This window comes from Theropithecus gelada, chromosome 7a (assembly GCF_003255815.1).
Source record: "Theropithecus gelada isolate Dixy chromosome 7a, Tgel_1.0, whole genome shotgun sequence".
NCBI classification, from domain to species: domain Eukaryota; kingdom Metazoa; phylum Chordata; class Mammalia; order Primates; family Cercopithecidae; genus Theropithecus; species Theropithecus gelada.
Window position 1 is genome coordinate 51,797,066 of NC_037674.1, and position 19,155 is coordinate 51,816,220.

Genomic DNA, 19,155 nt, shown 5'->3' on the forward strand with positions numbered 1-19,155 from the left:
GAGGGAAACCACTGGAGGGTTTTTAAATATGGAAGTGTTATGACCAGATTTTTCTTTCTTTCTTTCTTTTTTTTTAAGATTGAATTTTGCTCTTGTTGCCCAGGCTGCAGTGCAATGGCGCGATTTCGGCTTACTGCAACCTCTGCCTCCCAGGTTCAAGTGATTCTCCCACCTCAGCCTCCCAAGTAGCTGGGATTACATGCATGCGGCGCCACGCCTGGCTAATTTTGTATTTTTAGTAGGGATGGGGTTTTGCCATATTGACCAGACTGGTCTCGAACTCCTGACCTCAGGTGATCCACTTGCCTTGGCCTCCCAAAGTGCTAGGATTACAGGCATGAGCCACTGTGCCTGGCCGACCAGATTTTTAAAAGATCACTGAGAAGATTGCACTAGTGGGGAGCAAAAGGGAATGCAGGCAGTGACTTAGGAGGCTCCTCCGACATCTCAGGTAAGAGAGGATGGTGGCTTGGACCAGAGTAGGGCTAGTGGAGATGGGGAGAAATGAAGACATCCACAAGCATTTAGAAGGAACTTGGTACTCAGTGCATGTGAGAAATGGGCAAGAGAAGAGGGACCAAGAGTAACTGTCAGTGTTGGCATGAGACGAGGGAAATGGGAGTGCATTCCTGGAGCTAGGGAATGCTCCAGGAGGAGCGGGCTCAAAAAGAGACCAAGAATTGGACATGTTAAGATTGAGGGACCTGGGAGACAAAGGGGAGAAGATCAGAGAAGGCAGTTGGATGTGCAAGGCTTACAGTGCAGAAAGGAGATCTGCTTTATAAGTAGAAATGTAGGAGTCAGGTCGGCCAGGCACGGTGGCTCACACCTGTAATACCAACACTTTGGGAGGCCAAGGTGGGTGGATCACCCGAGGTCAGGAGTTTGAGACCAGACTGGCCAACATGGCAAAACCCTATCTCTATTAAAAATACAAAAATTAGCCAGGTGTGGTGGCGGGTGCCTGTGGTCCCAGCTACTCGGGAGGCTGAGGCAGGAGAATCACTTGAACCCGGGGAGGTGGAGGTTGCAGTGAGCCAAGATCGTGCCACTTCAGTCCAGCCTGGGCAAAAGAGTGAAACTCCATTTAAAAAAAAAAAAAAAATTTAGGAGTCAGGTCACAGAGATGTTAACCAAAGCCATGGGAATGGAGGAATCCATTTAGGGAGAGAGGCTAGGCCCAGAAGAAAAGAGATAAATCAAGAAAATAAGCATATTTATTTCAGGGAGCAAAATAATGTACACCTAAAAGCATATGACGTCTTTTCAGATCTGTGCTGGTTATTATGCTATTGTTTCTCAGTTTTTAACCCAGCCTTCTATTCTTGGCTTGGGTTGGCATTTCTTTTTTGCTTACAGGGAAGTAAGGGGTGCTTGAAGGAGACTGAAAGGCTGGAGAAAGGAGAAGGATTTTTTCTTTTCCTGTTTTTGCCCCTGTTCCCATCAGCATCACCCTAGCAGCAAGCCTTCATTTTGTTGGTGGCAGTTGATTCCAGGAGCTCGAGCAACTCCCTTTGCAGTATTTGCACAAACGTTATATGCCTCCTCAGTAGAAACAGCCTTGCTGCCCCCACATACCTATATCTTCACCACCAGGCCTTCCTAAAGATCATTTTCCCTGAGCCTGGTGTCCTTTTCCAGGAATATAGAAAAAACCTGGCCAAATGCCTGCATCCTAGCTACAAGGGAGTGTGGAGATGTGAGTTCTGACTCCTGCACTGAGGAGGTGGGACTCCTCATATGGGAACTGAGAACTGCAAAAAACTCTTGGCACAAGCACTCCATTCAAACCCCTGCACCAAGGACTTGATCAAACTTTAACATGGCTTCTGGCAGTCTAAGCCGGTGTCCCTGGGACAATCTAGCCCCATTTTGGATTTTTATCTGGAAAAGCTCAGAGCTGTCAAAAAAATTTACTATTTGCTCTAGCCAACACCTGAGATAGGCCCCTACCTTTCTTAGTAGAGCATTTACTAAAAATGGCCTACAATTGTGAATGCTTTCTCTTTCTCTTTGAGGCATAGATGTATTATATCTCCTACAACTCAGGAGTGTTTCTCTGAAGGACCCAAAAGCCATTCCTTTGAAATGTAATAAGCAAGAAGGACTGGACCTCTGTCTCCCAGTCTCTGTGGGAGGTTAGAATCCTAACTTTGATAATTGGCAGCTAGCAGGCACAGCTGGCCTACTCTCACTCACACTGACCAACCCTTTGTCATTTCTCACTTTAGTCCTTGTTCACATCCCCCCTCTTACGCTCTCATTCTTTCTTTAAAGTACACATGCACCTCTGCACAAACTGGAATGGAGCTCCACTCTTTCCCCTTCTGTCAGTAGTTACTCAGTAAAACTTGTTTTTACCACTTTAATGAGTGGCTTTGTTTAACTTTGTCAGAACATTCCCCAAAATAAAGAGATGATTTAAAGCCTGATTGACAGCCACGAATATGGCAAATATCAATAACAGGGGTTTAACTGTTCTTTAGGTTTTTTTTTTTTTTTCACTTGCTTATCTCTTTCCAGGAAGGGCACAAGAAGTCCTGCTAAAAGACATAATCCAATAAGAGTAATAAAATAGGCTAAACAGGAAAAATAAAAACAGTACTGAGAGAAAGGGAGTGGGTTGGTTAGAGCACAAGCTAAACTGATATAACAAAGAGACGCCAAAATGTAGTGTTTAAATTAGAAAGGAGTTAATTTCTCTCTTACATAACAGTCAGGAAATACATTCAAGACCTGGAAAGGTGACTGCTTCACCAACATGTGGTTTCCATCACTGAGTCCAGGTTGGCTCTCTGGTCTCAGCTATTCACCAAAAGGAAGCAGGAAGTGGTTGGGGGTGTAGGAGAGTGTATGTCCCAGGCTTTTAAAGAGAAGACTTGGAAGCGGTGTGCATCCTTTCCAGGCACACCTTATTGTCTGTATCTTAGCTATTTGGTCATACTTATGGGCTGGGAAGCTAGAAAAGGTAGTTTCTGATTAGGTAGCTCCATGTCCACTGAAAACTCTTACTACGGAAGGGTACAATGGTTGGGGTTAGGGAGAATAACTGAGAGACCATGAATATCCAAAACTAAGCGTCAAAGAGATAACGGCCAATATTTGCAACCTTCTATCATGGGGGGTGTGTTTGGCACGCACAGTGCAAATTGGAAATGCCAAAGGGTGAATGCCCCCAGAAGCAGCCCGTCATCAATAACGAATGGGGAGTTGGGGAATAAACACATCAGCTTTCTTCTCCAAGATTGGGATAACTGACAGCCTATAACAGCCCCAGAGTTCCTTGGAGGGACTGAGCTCCAGTAGCCGACATGGTAAATTGTTTTGCTTCCCTGTCTCATATTCCCAATCCTCTATGTTTCCTGGGGTCCCCTCCAAAATTAATTATTTGCACTAGAATGTGTACCTCAGTATTTATTTTTAGGAGAGCCCAAACTAAGGATAGCTCTGGGCTTCCTGGAAATCTAGAGAGAAACTAAATAACATAACTGCTATATTTAGAAAGTAGAAAATAAATCAGTTCTTCAATTAAGACAAAGTATTTCTGCCTCCCCTGCCCTTTCACTCTCCAGTCCAAAACCAGACGGGCCCGCGGTGTGGCTCACATCCGTAATCCCAGCACTTTGGGAGGCTGAGGTGGGCAGATCACCTGAGGTCAGGAGTTCGAGACCAGCCTGGCCAACATGGTGAAACCCCGTCTCTACTAAAAATACAAAAATTAGCCAGGCGTGATGGCAGGTGCCTGTAATCCCAGCTACTCAGGAGGCTGAGGCAGGAGAATCGCTTGAACCCGGGAGGCAGAGGTTGTAGTGAGCCCAGATTGCGCCACTCCAGCCTGGGTGACAGAGCGAGACTCCATCTCAAAAAAAAAAAAAAAAAAAAAAGGCAGGAAAAAAAAGTGCTACTTACCATCTGGTTCTCACATTGATCTTTTGTGGTGTTCATGTTTGTTCTGCCCTTAGGCCTATAAGCTTCTTGACCTTTATTGTCTTTAGAGCTATGTGCAACTGCCTTTCACATTGTTGAAACTAAGCAAGTGTTTGAATGATGAAAATGTGAACCCTGTCTATCCAACACATCTCTTGACACACAAAGAAACCAAGGCTTCGTTATAATATGTTACTGGACACATGTTCTATAGGGTGTGACCAAAGGAGCCAGAATCAGCCCCTAGGTCCCCAACCACTTCTCTGTTTTCTACCACAGTCTTTTTCCAGGTTTTATTTTCATCATCTCTAAGTGGAGCCCAAGGCTTTTAGCAGGAGAAGCATGTTTGTAAATGTTAAAAATATCCCCGTCTTGAGTGAGCCTGGTTATCTTCCCCTTGGTCCATTAGGTCTGAAGGACTGTGCTTGTTACACTTAATTTTTTATATCTTGCAAGATGAGACCTAAATGTAACAAGGGAGATGACTATAGATTCTAGGTCCAATGACTATTCAAAGTTCTATAGTGCATTAATGATTACGGTAAACTCCAAACACGAAACAAGCCTGAATTTCCATAAATTCCTCCTGCACATAGCACCACCTTGAAGCCCTGGAGTACAAGCAGGAGGAGGTCTTGATTAACACTGCAGTGGCTCTACAGAGAAGGACCACAGGCTAAATGAAAGACCAACAAATAAGCCAGAGGAGGAAACCCTATGTAAGACCTTGTAACCTAAACCCAAAGCATCAAAAGCCCTCACTCAGCTTGGTCTGGGGAGGAGGAAAAATGTTATTTTCCTAATGGAAAATAAAACATTAAAAGTGTCAGTTAAATTGGCTGTTTGTCACGGGGCCTAAAGTTTAAGTGTTTGTAATTCAACCTTGAGCGGCATATATTTTAGGTGTCTTTTTGTGATAGAAAAAACAACAGCCACATATTTATTGGGCCTTTAAAATTTCTTTGCAAAATTCCTCTCTGATTTACCTCTCTCTATCTTAAATGTCTATAAAACAATTTAAAATCATATATTTATGTTAACTACATAACTAACCCAATACAAATATTTCAAAAAATATAAAGAAGCAGATAGAAAATTGAAATCACCTTGCTGACGAGTTGATGGGTGCAGCACACCAACATGGCACAAGTATACATATGTAACAAACCTGCACGTTATGCACATGTACCCTACAACTTAAAGTATAATAACAATAATAAATAAATAAATAAATAAATAAATAAATAAAAAGAAAATTGAAATCACCTAAAAAGTAACTACCAAGAAACGACCACTGTTAACATTTTGGTGTATCCTTCCAGATATATACATAATCTCATTTAATGACTGTATTATATTTCACTGTATGGTTGTACCAAAATGTATGGTACATCCAATTCTAAGACTCTGGGTCCTTTCTTTTACTATTATAACAATAGCTGGGACTGGGCGCGGTGGCTCATGCCTGTAATCCCAACACTTTGGGAGGCTGAGGCGGATGGATCATGAAGTCAGGAGATCAAGACCATCCTGGCAAACACGGTGAAACCTCATCACTACTAAAAATACAAAAATTAGCTGGGTGTGATTGCGCACCCCTATAATCCCAGCTACTCAAGAGGCTGAGGCGGGAGAATGGCTTGAACTCGGGAGGCAGAGATTGCAGTGAGCCAAGATTGTGCCACTGTACTCCAGCCTCACAACAGAGCGAGACCCCATCTCAAAAAAAAAAAAAAAAAAGAGCTGAAATAAATATTTCAAGCAAATATTTGTGGTTTTATTTCATCCATAAATATCTCTAAAAGATAAGGACTCTTGCTTTTAAAATATGATAGTAATAACAGCCTGGGCATGATCATCACATGAGCATTTTGGGAGGCTGAAGACTGCTTGATCCCAGGTGTGTGAGACCAGCCTGGGCAACATAGTGAGACCTTGTTTCTGCCAAAAAATATTAGCTGGGCATGAAGGCATGTGCCTATAGTTCCAGCTACTTGGGAGGCTGAGGTGGGAGGATCACTTGAGCCCGGGAGGTCGAGGCTGCAGTGAGCCATAATCACACTATGGCACTCCAGCCTGGGTGACAAAGTAAGACTCTACCTCCAAAAAAAAAAAAAAAGAAAAGAAAAGAAAAGAAGATAGTAATAACCATACTATTGTCACATCTAAAAAATATTAAACAACAATTCCATATTTTCATCAAATACTTAATGTTCAAATTTCCCAGTTGCCTCATAACTGTTTACTCTTGCCCTCACTCTGGTAACTAAATCTTGATGTGCATGCTTAATTAGTTCTTTAGGACACATGCTTAGATTTGAAGTCACTGGGTAAAAGGTATATTATACCTAGATCTAGAAAGATCTAGATGTTCTCACTTGTACCTCTTAAACACTTGTATACTTGTTTGTAGCCTTAAACATTCCAAAAGAATGTTTTGTATAAATGTGACTGGAAGGATGAGGAGAAAATCTTTTGAGGCTTTCATATGATGATGACTGAGGATGTAATGCTCTGAAAGGTTCCTAGCAATTTACCACAGTAGACGCCAGACTGATACCCCAAGCCCCCATCATCAGCATCACTGGAGTCAGGAGGGTTTCCCACTCGGGAGGAGCATCCTTTCTTCTCAGTAGCCCAGGTGATCTTCCTGAAAGTGCTGGTGTCTCTCACTTAACAATCAAGAATCTATCTGTAGAACCATGGATCTTCCTAAGAGGAAGATACATATTCCAATCCAGTGAAGTTCCTATGCCACCCTGCCCACTCAATGCTAATTTATTTGCTATTTTATATTTATCTATAATATTTACATTAAAAATTGTAGTTTATATAGAAGCAGCAGTGTGGTGGAAACAGACAGACCTGGGTTAAAAGTTTGGCTTTATCAGTTATTTATTGCATAATCTAAAGCAAATTACTTCCCTTTTCTGAAACTCAGTTATTTAGGGGCATAATGATAGTTTCCTAGGTTGCTACAAAGAAGTAGTAGTTTAGAACACAGGAGGTGCTCAACAAATATGTGTTGAACAAATAAATATTTTTAAAGAGAATCCTATAATTTTTTTTTGAGCCAGAAGAAATCTCAGAACATACCCTCTCTATTCTGGAAATGAGAAAACTAAGTCCAGAGAAATTCTGAAATTTCTTTTTTTGTTCATTCATTTAACAAACATTTATTATGAACTGAGTATGTGTCAGGCAAGTATGTGTTGACACTGAAGATGCAATTAGTAACATCTCATCACTGCTCTCAAGGGGTAAGGAAGGATGGACGCAGCTGTATCAAGCTGTATGTGATATTATTATAAAATGATAGAATTCTCTAGTGTTGTGCTAGATAATGGTAGGCAGTAGGTACCAATACGGTAGGCAGCAGTCACACGTGGCTACTTAAATTTAAATTAATTACAATTAAATAAAATCAAAATTCAGTTCCTCAGTGCTTGCTTAGGCAGCACATATACAAAATTCAGTTCCTTAGTCACACTAACCACTTTTTAAGTGCTCAGTAACCACCTGAGGCTAGTGGCTACCATATAGTGGCAGGCATAGAGCCTTTCCATCATTGCAGAAAGTTCTATTGGACAGTGGTGCTTTAGACCTTCTCCCCAGAATAACATTCATGTGCATATATGCCCAAAGCCATACCACTTCAAGGTGTTTACACCTTGGTCTGAAAGCCCTTCATAACACAGGCAAGAGAGAAATGATGAGTGTTGCTAACTAAAACTAAAATCAAAGATAGGAGTTTTGTTATAAGCCAGAGTCCACACTTGTGAAAATTTTAGCTTAGAAAAACTTTCTGGCTGAGTTGGCTACAGTTGAATAATGAGTCACTTGTTCATTTCAGCAGGGATGGGCTCAGTTTCCTGTACCTCCTGGGTAGCGCTGTGGTTGTCTGGGCCTAGTGGCCACATGCTAATGTGTGCTTGCTTTAGACAGGGAGAGGTCCTTACCACTTCCCTGACATTTTGGTGAAACTAGATCACTTCTCTCACAATTTACTTGCAGTCTCTCTAAGTAAGGATGTTACATGGGTTTTAGCTTCAGTAGGCTATATTCACTTAATGATCATTTAGTGGGTGCTTTCTATGTCCCAGGAAGCAGGCTATGTGCTACAGACATGAAGAGGATTAAGACAAGATGTTCATAATCTCGCAGAGGAGACAAACAAGAAACCAGCTAGTCGTAACCAAGGCAGAGTGAAATAAGTGCTGTAACAGGCAAAGTACTGGGAAATTGAGGAAAAGGAGAGACTAAAATTCAATATAGGGGACTAGGGAAGGCTCACTGAAGAAGACGGCATTTGAACATGGCCTTAAAGAATATGTTAGACCAGAACAGCATGGAACATTTAATTGGGCATTCTTCCACATTTTTTAATCTTTTAGGTTCAGGAGTACATGTGAAGGTGTGTTACATAGGTAAACTCATGTCATAGGGTTTATTGTACAGATTATTTCATGACCCAGGTATTAAACCCAGTACCTAATAGTTATATTTTTTGTTCTTTCTCTTCCCATCCTTCACTCTCAAGTAGACCCCAGTGTCTTTTGTTCCCTTCTTTGTGTCCATGTGTTCTTATCATTTCGCTCCCACTTATAAGTGGGAACATGCAGTATTTGGTTTTCTGTTCCTGCATTAGTTTGCTAAGGATAGTGGCCTCCAGCTCCATTCATGTTCCTGCAAAAGACATGATCTCGTTCTTTGTTTATGGCTGCATGCATTCAAGTTCTTGAAATCTGAAATTCTTCCACTCTACAGGCTGTGGCAGCTCTCATTTTTTCCTCTGACACTGAACCTGCTCTGTCTCCCTGGAGACTTCCAGCCTCCCAACCCCTCCTAGTCTCATGGTCCTTTATGCACTTCTAGATGAGACTCCATGCTCAGAATTTTCAAGCAGATTTTTTTTTAGCATTTCTTTGTCCTCTGGCTTCTGTTTTTATCTATCTTGCTAATCATCAATCTTGTTTCGCTGAAATTAATGTTATTTATTCAGTATGAGGTCTCTCAATAACTCTCCAGTCTAACTCACCATTTCTTTGTGTCTTCCCCAATTCCCTACCCTAACACAATCCTCTATGGAGAGGGCATTCCTTTCTATGAGTAACTCTTTATCCCATGTTTTCTCTTCTCTTCCAGGACCCAGTAGTATGCTTTTTCTCCTCTCTTGTATCCAGTCTTCACTGCCTGTTAATGGTTCTCCCCTTAGAGGCAGATCCAGGGTTTTCAGGTCCTAAAGCTTATTTAATCTTGGGAGTCTCTTCAAAAAAAAAAAAAAAAAAAAACAAAATTACAAATATCAAATTAAGGGGGGAAAGTTAATACTTACTTAGAAAGGGCCTGTGCAAGTGCAAGGGGCCCTGAAGCTTATTTCACAGTGAGCCTACCTCTGTCTGTCCGTCCTATCATAAAAACCAAACCGAATACAAAAGCTTCCCTTTGCTTTGCTATTGCAAACCATTGTTCCATTTCTCTTTCTAAACACCCTGAAACTTTTCAAGAAAGTAGGCTAGCTACATTCTCTTCACTTTAACATTACTTTGACCTCATGCCCATCATTCTATTGCAATGGTTTTCTCTGAAGCACCACTGACCTCCTAATCCCTAAAGCCTATGTCCTTTTCTTGGTCCTGAATTAACTTGTCCCTTCCATAAAGAATTCAACACATGAGTCATCCTCTGACTTCTTCAAATGACTCTTTTCCCACTCAAGCACCAACGGTGAGCCTTCCTCAGGGTCCCGCCAACATCCCAGGTTGTCTCCCCTCCCTTGTGACTCAATGATCACACCTATGGCATGGCTTCCATCATCACCCACCTGTGTGGCTGACCCAATTATATGTCCTTTGCTCCAACTTCCCTCATAAACTTCAAACTTAAGATACAAACTCTCTACCTAAGTTCCATCAGCACACCAAATTCAACATCTTTTTCTTGATGTGTCAATGGCATCACTCCCTCCCTGCCACCTGCTCTAGAAATTTCAAAGTGTTACTTTAAACAAATTTCCTTTCTCTCCTTCTATACTCTCATTATCTCTAAGATCTAGCAGTTCTACTCCACACTGATTCCCTAGTGTGGTTCTTTCTACTTCAATTTTTCTCACTCTTGACTCAGACTGATCCAAAGGTTCTTCATTGTTTGCAGCTGGGGAGCCTCAGAGCTGGATATGACTTGCCCCATTGAATTACTGGCAGGCCAGATTTAGAATCCAGGTTTCTTGCTTCTTTTTACCGGCTGCATACTTCTAAGTCTACTATAATCCATTTTATATACAAAGGCCAGATTAATCTTTTTTTTTTTTTTTTTTTTTGAGACAGGGCCTCACTCTGGTTGCCCAGGTTGGAGTGCAGTGGTGCATTCTTAGCTCCCTGCACCCTCGACCCCCTGGGCTCAGGTGATTCTCCCACCTCAGCCTCCTGAGTAGCTGGAACTACAGGCACGTGCCACCATGCCTGGCTAATTTTTTGTATTTTTAGTAGAGATGGGTTTTTGCCATGTTGGCCAGGCTGGTCTCGAACTCTGGACTCAAGCAATCCATCTTCCTTGGCCTCCCAGAGTGCTGGGATTACAGGTATGAGCCACCGCACCTGGCACAGATGACTCTTAAAAGTGATTACTCCAGTGAAACCCCGTCTCTACTAAAAATACAAAAAAATTAGCTAGGCATGGTGGCGGGCGCCTGTAGTCCTAGCTACTCGGGAGGCTGAGGCAGGAGAATGGCGTGAACCCGGGAGGCAGAGCTTGCAGTGAGCCAAGATCGCGCCACTGCACTCCAGCCTGGGCGACAGGGCAAGACTCTGTCTCAAAAAAAAAAAAAGTGATGACTCTCTGCCAGGCGCAGTGGCTCATGCCTGTCATCCCAGCATTTTGGGAGGCCAAGGCGGGAAGATCATGAGGTCAGGAGATCAAGACCATCCTGGCCAACATGGTGAAATGCTGTCTCCAGTGAAAATACAAAAATGAGCTGGGCACGGTGGTGCGTGCCTATAGTTCCAGCTACTCAGGAGGCTGAGGCAGAAGAATCACTTGAACCCAGGAGGCAGAGGTTACAGTGAGCTGAGATTGTGCCACTGCACTCCAGCCTGGTGATAGAGTGAGACTCCGTCTCAAAAAAAAAAAAAAAAAAAAGTGATGCCTCTCACCAAATGAAACTATTATACTACAGTCCCTGACATGGTATTTCAGGGCTCGAAATCTGGCCAAAAATAATATCTCAGCTTTTTCTTTCTCTTGGCCCCTTGGTGTACTCTACAATCAAATGACCTCTTGAATATCCTCTGAATATGGCCCTACTTTCATGCAAATAATTCATGGAATTAGTTTCTTCCTCCCCTGAAATGTAGTTCAGTAGTTTGAACTTAATATCACATATGATCTGATGTTGTCTTTACTTGTCTGTGTAAGACTATGGGGACTCCCTAGCAACCATTCCATCCCAACAGGTTGGAAATCCAGAGTAATCCCATCTACTTCTCTGTGATTGGTTAGGGATGGGCATGTGATACATTTCTGGTCAAGGACACACTAAGGGAAGTCTGCTGGGAAGATTCTTGGAAACCTTCCCATGTGTTAGAAGGAAACATAGAAGAAAATGTCCTTTCTGCCTCTGGATATTTTCATGTCTGGATGTGAACTGCAAGAACAGCTACAGCCACCTTGTTCTTAATCCAACAAAAGAGATGGAAAGAATTTGGACTTTTGATGACAGGAAAGCTCAGATCAACCAATCCTGGAGACTGTTCTGTTTTTGGACTTCGTATTATGTGAAGTAATTTATTTCCTTATGGTCCACGGCAGATTAAATCACAGTTTTCTATTATTTGCAGCCAAAAGCATCAGGAAACAATATTTTGTTTTTGATGCTAAACATTAAGCTTCTTAAAATCAGGGACTGTATCTATGTATCTTTCTAGCCCTCTTACAGCTTGGCATGCAGCAGATAGATGCTCAAAAAGCGATTGTGAAATTAATATTTGTATATATTTCTAAGATACAGCTAGCAAAAATACTTGCAATTTAGAAAGATCTACTTTCTCATAGCAATCTAGAGGTAACAAAATAAAGCTTAGACAGATTAAATAACTTATTTAGAATATTTTGTTTCTCAAAGTCATACCAACTTCTCAAGAGTTTGTTGCTCTTTGTCTCAAATCCTTATCTGGGATTGCCATGCCTGTTAGGGTCCCAAGAAACTGAGGACTGAAGAAAAAATAAAGTGGCAAGCCACTTCTATGCTTAACCCAGCAATAATGCCAATACGGTAGCCTAGTTGTTTCTGGCTCAGAACCCAGGCCTGGAACCCCTTCTCTTCCCAGTTCCAGTGTATAATGTACCTCTAGTGCTGGGGTCATGAATCCCCATAAGTACAAAATTTTAGATGCAGAAGTATTTTCCTGGGAAGATGGATCGTAGCTTTCATTAGATTCTCAAAGGGGTCTGTGAGCATCTTAGTCTTCTTAAAGGCTAGATAGAAGTTGGGGTAGAAGGTGGTAGAAGTTGGGGCATGGCCAGGAAAAGGGAGGGCTGGTTCGAATGATAGGAGACTCAATTTGTAGGCTGTGGGGAGCTACTAAGTTACTCAGATAAACTGGAAGAGAGTATTTGTCTTCGTAAAGGCTAAGGAGGACTATAACATGATACAATATCTCAGAAGTAAATGGAAATAAAAAGTTTCAGTAGACTTAATGTGTCCCTGTGTTGTTCTCTATTTTGTCATCTAAGGGGAACAGTAGCCCAGGGACCTCTTGCAGATTAGGAAGAAAGAGACAGTTAGGTGCCAGAGTTAGGTAACTCTAGGTAAGACTGGTGTAAAAGGAAAATGCGGGGCCCCTTTATGAAAAATTACAAATTTCAAAATGGCGACACCGGAGTATTAAACCAAGCTCGGAGTCCTTCTAAGCTGGGAGCACTGTGCAACTACATAGTTTGGACGCACATGCAGCTGGTCCTGCCTCTGGCACTTATGATTGCACACACTATTCTCTGCCAAATTAGGATGTATTCCTTTGAACTGCTATGCAGTCCTTTATTCATTTTTTGAGCACCTAGAATGTGCCAGTAATTGTGCTAGTGGTGGGGATTCCAGATAAAAGCGAGCATTCAATTAAATCATATCGGGTTTCTACTATGTAACAGGTCTTGTTCTAGGTCCTGGGGATACAGCTCTGAACACATTAACACTGGGCAGAGACAAGGAATAAATGGAGAAAAGATCAGACAGCGACTGGTACCCAACAAAAACTTAGCACAGGACGATGTGACACAGGGTGACTAATTGAAATTGGGTGGTCAGGGGCCCGGAGATTATATTTGAGCTAAGATTTCAATGAAAATGGAGGGCAGCCCTGGCTCCATGGGGGGGGGGGGGGGGGGGGGGGGGGGGGAGGGTTATCTTAAGCTTGCGAAACAGGGCAAAAGAAGGGAAGTGGGGAGAGAGAGACTATATACGGCAGAACACAGTTGGTAGCTAAGGGAAAGGATGAAATCATGGTACACCTCCAGGAAACAGCCTGCAGGGGCTAAACCATCGACTTAGGTAAATGGATGGTTTGAGAGCAAAGGCGGGAGCAGCGAATCCGGTGAGAAGGTCCTCACAGAAACCCAGGTTAGCGAAGCGGCGGCTTAGACTAGGGTGAGAGTAGCGGAGGTAACGCTGGGTGGGCCGCACCCGCGTCTCCCACCAGGACCCCGGTCAGGTTAGCGGGTGCCGGGCCGAGGGCCAAGCTGAGGAGCCGCCCCTAGGGGCTGGCGCGAGTCTGCAGCGGCGCCGACGTGGCCGGCGCGATCGGCTGTGCACGTGTCCGGCCCCAGGCCGGAGGCGGGGGCGCGCGGGGGTCTCCGGCTCCTCCCCTACTTCTGGGGCCCGGGCGCCAGCTGGCCCCGAGCCTACAGTCCGCGGGTGCGAGGAACGGAGCAGATGGGTCGGGCAGAAGGGAGCTGGGTCAAGGCGAGGAAGGGGCGACCGGGAGCGCGCGCGCGCTCTGGCCTCGTGCACGCGCTGAAACGGGAGCGCGCAGGGCGCGCCGGGGTGAGGGGGAAGGGGGCGGGGTGGGGGCAGCCCTTTCCCAGGCGGTAGCGGGGGCGGCGTCGCTGTTGCCCTTTTAAGCCGCGGGGCCGCAGCCTCCTGCTGCTGGAGTCGGTTACAAAGGGAGCAGCCGCCCAGGCTGCCACACGGCTACCCGCCGAGGCTTCCGCGCCCCTCGCCATTTTCCAGCCGCGCTCGACGAGGCGGAGCCGCGAGAGCGCGGCCCAGGCCGGCCCGGCGGGGCTGTCGCGGCCGTGACGGCGGTTCTGGGCCCGGCTCCTCTTCCGCGCCCCTCCCGCCGGAGATGAGGGGAAGATGTCTGTGTCAGGGCTCAAGGCCGAGCTGAAGTTCCTGGCGTCCATCTTCGACAAGAACCACGAGCGATTCCGCATCGTCAGCTGGAAGCTGGACGAGCTGCACTGCCAGTTCCTGGTGCCGCAGCCGGGCAGCCCGCACTCGCCGCCGCCGCCACTCACGCTCCACTGCAATATCACGGTAAGGCGCCCGGCCGCGGCTCCGCGGGGCAGGGCGAGGACGGCGAGGGGGCGCTGCGAGTCCCGGGACAAAGGGGAGCCTGCCCCGGAGAGGCTCCGGCTCCCCGGGCGGGGCTGGCCCGCCCCTTTCCCCCGCGACTGGCCCAGCCCAGGCCCGGTTGGGACTGAGAGAGGCTTGGGTGGGAGGAGGCGGAGGGCGCGTCTCTACGGCTTCTCGCGCAGGCGCTGGCTTGGGGGCTTCTGGCCCCTCTCGGACCCCGTCGCCTAGCCCCGAGGTGGGAGTCCGCGGCGGCCCGAGCCCTGATGGGGCCCATGGCGGCCCTCAGCCGGCCTGCTCCCGGGACCGCGGCGGGGCGGGGCGGCGCGGCTCTGGCTGTTGTTTGAGCCCAGGCCGGCGAAGGGAAAGCCTCATAAGTTTTAACGCCTCATTTTTGAGTCAAATTTTCCTCGTTCCCGCTTGGTCAGCCAATTATTTTTAAGTTTGCGTTTAAGGGGAAACTGACAATGAGAATGGACTCGTTGACGGAGGAAAAGTTGGAATGCAGACTCTGGTGCTGTTAGAGCGACCCGTCTTCCCCGGGCCTGGCTGCGCGCTGCTGTGTTCTGGGAAGGCGCCTAGTACCAGTCGATGCGGCAGGTGGTGTTGAGTGTGTATTCGTGTGGCCCCTCCCTTGTGTGTAAGCCTCGAAAATGGATAGGTGAAAGGAGATACGCGCCAGGGCTGCTCCCCGGAAAGATCACTTATGTCTCAAAGCTGTAAAAGACACTTTTAAAAACTTACTCATTAAGCGGAAAGCTCATTAGAAACCCAAGGCTTGATAAAGGAATTGACGTATTAAGTTTCTCCATAAAAGTGTATTGTGAAGCTGTTCGTCGTGAAATTGATTTAGGATATTGGTCCAAACTGCAGAATATTCTCTTGGTTATAGTAGGCGTCAAGGTGGTGGTTTCGGGCTCGTCTTTAAATATGGCTAAAACCAAGTCTGTTGTTTTTAACTCTCTTTGGTTGAGTCAGTGGGTACTCAAGTGCAAAAAACCTTGATGTTATAATTGACCTTAAAATGGTTACCAGACTATCTGGGGAGAAAGTGTGTTAATTTAAAAAAAAAAAACAAAAAAAACCAGAAGCAAAAAAACCACGCAGTCAAGTGCTGTACTGAGGAGAGAATTCATTTACTGAATGAATACGTCTGAGTGTTCTGGGCACTAGTGTTGCAGAATGGAGTGGAGCAGTCCTCGCTTTCAGAACCCCATCTTCTTGGGGGAAGAGTTCCTGAATCCTGTGGTATCATCATGAAAGCCAAAGGGAGCAACTAATTTTGATTTGGGGGAGGTGCGCTTCAGGGAAAGGCTTTGATGAGAGGCTGAGACAGTTAGAGACGAGCTTCCACAGGTGAATACAATTTTGGAAGACTGGCGGAAGGGCATTTTAGACTAAGGAAACTCCACCCAAAGAAGACACGGAGACTTGAGAAAGTGTGGTTTGCTTAGAAGTAGAAAATTTATGCTTAGACTTGAGAGGCCCACGATATAGGCTGGAGAAGGGGAAGATTTTTCCAAGAGTGGAAAACAAAGTGTAGTAGTTGTCATGAAGCAGGTGTTTTAAGGAGACTGGCCTGAATGGCTTCGAGGATGATTACTCTGGTAGAAGTTGAGGCATGGCCAGGAAAAGATAGGGCTGGTTTGAATGATAGGAGGCTGAATCTGTAGGCCGTGGGAAGCTACTAAGTTTACTCAGGTAAGTTGGTAGAATGTAACTGCCATCCAGGACTGGAAGTGGTTCTCTCCAGTGGGTGGCATTAGGAAATGTGGTTATCTCAGTGGGGTTGGGGTGGTCTTGTTGCTGTGCCAGCGTTTAGTGCTAGGAGTACAGGGATACCAAATGTTTTGTAACGTTCAGGCAGTCTGCCACAGGAAAGAATTATCCCACCTAAAGTGCCACTGGTACCCCATCGAGAACCGTATTGGAGGCTGGTAAGAGTCTGCTGCAGATAAAGATAAGGAGAGATGACCTGGATTAGGCAGTGGCAACAGAAATGGAGCAAGAAGTGAACGAGACACTTTCAGTACAAGGAGGGATTTGGTGAGGACTAGTGTAATGGCACCCACCACTAGGTAGAAACTATTAAAATTGAGGTGCTAGTGAAATATAACAGACTATCAGGAGATAATTATCATGGCAGCTGCTCAGTACAAATGTCTGCTAACTCTTAATTATGGAAAAACATCAAACGTACAAAAGTTGAACAGTGTAATGTAGCCAGCCTCAACAATGATGAACTTTTGGCTAATCCTCATCTGTACTCCGCTTTGGATTATTTTGAAGCAGATTCCGGACAGATCACTTCATCTGTAAATATTTCTGCTTGTATCTTTTGAAATTAAAGACTCTTTATTATTATTATTATTATTATTATTATTATTATTATTATTTGAGACAGAGTCTTGGTCTGTCCCCCCGGCTGGAGTGCAGTGGTGTGACCTGAGCCCACTGCAACCTCCGCCTCCCAGGTTCAAGCAATTCTGTTGTCTCGGCCTCCGGCGTAGCTGGGATTACAGGTTTCCGCCGCCACACCTGGCTAATTTTTGTGTTTTTAGTAGAGATGGGGTTTCTCCATGTTGGCCAGGCTGGTCTTGAACTCCACCTCAAGCGATCCACCCACCTCGGCCTCCCAAAGTGCTGGGATTACATGAGTGAGCCACCGTTCCTGGCCGTAAAGACTCTTTTAAACATGGATGAGTGTTTTGATAAAATCTACATGGCTTGTTCATGTCGATACCATTTGCTTTGAAGGGAAAGATCAAGGGAAAAATGGAGTTGGATTTCAAATGATTTGGTTTGATTTATGATTTGTTATTCTCTAAAGCTGTAACTCTTAAAAGGTAATGAGTTTGACTTATTTAACTTTTCCTCTTTAGACAGTTCAATTATTTATTGAGTTCTACATGCTAGGCTTTGTCTTCTTTATACTTACCAAGGAACATCCTTATGCAGTTTCTCTAATGTTTGAGAAACTAAGTTTTTTTTTACACACGTGCATGCTAGTTCCTGAAGAGTCCTGTACAGGTGCTCTGCCGGCTTTTCCTTTCAGGCTTCTGTATCAGCTGTATTTTCCCCTGTAGAATGTGCCCCCAACCTCCACCCCTTAACCCTACCCCATTTGTCTTTATATACCTGACCATCCCTCAAGGCTCTTCTGGGTCATATTTAGTTCATGCTGATATTTCCCCTTCCTCCCATCTTTAGTCCTTACTATTTTAGCTTTGGTCATATTTTCTTATGCTGTATTGTGTAAGCCTTAAATTTTTTTTTTTTTTATGGTGGCAGGGGAGAATATTTTATAATTATGCTTTGTGCTTTTTATCTTCCACTCAATAAATGCTTCATAAATATTTATTGAGTATATGGCCCTACTGTAGCTATATTGTATTTGAACAAAAATCTTAATTGCCTTGTAAGTTAACTGCTAAGAATTTGTCAAAAGTGCAGAGATAACATCAAGAACTTGTCATGGATAGTACAAAAAGGTCTCTAAGGGCTTGAAGGAGGTGTGTAAATTGACTTCATATGAGAGTGTAAGAAGTGAAAAAGACTGAACAGAGTAGATGTTTTACTCTGTAGGCCAAAGGAATTGAGCTAATTCTTTTCCTGTTTTATAAATTTGTCCTAATCTTTTTTTTTTTTTTTTTTTGAGACGGAGTCTCGCTGTGTCTCCCAGGCTGGAGTACAGTGGTATGATCTCGGTTCACTGCAAGCTCCACCTCCCGGGTTTACGCCATTCTCCCGCCTCAGCCTCCCAAGTAGCTGGGACTACAGGCGACCACCACCTCGCCCGGCTAGTTTTTTGTATTTTTAGTAGAGACGGGGTTTCACTATGTTAGCCAGGATAGTCTCGATCTCCTGACCTCGTGATCCACCCGCCTCGGCCTCCCAAAGTGCTGGGATTACAGGCTTGAGCCACCGCGCCCGGCCAAATTTGTCCTAATCTTAAATAATGATGGGAAAAGGATGCTCTTTTTCAACCTCAAGGAGTCCTTTTTATTCTTTTCTGTGAAGCCATGATGTGAAATATTGCCTGTTACACAAACTGAAGTATAGTTTTTCCATCTTCAGTAAATTAACCTGATTGCCATCTAATTCATTGTTACAATCACACCAAAATGCAAAGCAGCTTGTTTTAATAACCTGTGCAGCCTTACTGGGAGCTAGTATATGGCTTTCTTTTAGTCCTTTTGAAGTATTTAACATAACTTGGCAACTCCATTATTCCTTTTATGGACTTTTTGGCATCTGGGCACTCTTGGTAGGGAATCACTGTTTTAGAATGAAAAATCTCCCCCAGTAAGTAAATTAGCTAGTAAACAAATGAAACTTCATTTTTTATATTACTTGCAGAGCATAAATTATTACCCTTTCTGCATGAGTGGCTGTTTGCTAGGCTGCTTTTAGTGGGACTTTTTTTTGATTGGTTAATTAAATTTCTATTCATTATTGCCAAAAAGCGCGTACCCCCAACAGCAAGATACTAAATTTTAGAAATGTTGGAGCTGTGAATCTAGGAGAAAGTGAGAAGTTTAGCTTTTATTTAGTAGTTAGGAGCTTAAGTAAATCACTTCTTTTACTGTGTTTCTGTATATAGTAGATAATATTTTTTGCCTTGCAAGAGAGCATATAGAGGACAGCTCTTTGGCAATGATACT

The 19,155-nt window shown here is 44.3% G+C and overlaps 1 protein-coding gene across 3 annotated transcripts in view; it reads left to right on the plus strand.

Moving 5' to 3' along the window:
* The first annotated feature begins 13,896 nt into the window (after nucleotides 1-13,896).
* UBE2Q2 (ubiquitin conjugating enzyme E2 Q2) overlaps nucleotides 13,897-19,155 on the plus strand; it is a 59,282-nt gene continuing 54,023 nt past the window's right edge. For all 3 annotated transcript variants that reach the window (XM_025390502.1, XM_025390501.1, XM_025390503.1), the window contains exon 1: nucleotides 13,897-14,455. In XM_025390502.1, the coding sequence (XP_025246287.1) occupies nucleotides 14,276-14,455 (180 nt within the window). In that variant the 5' untranslated portion in view covers nucleotides 13,897-14,275. The remainder of the gene's footprint in view (nucleotides 14,456-19,155) is intronic.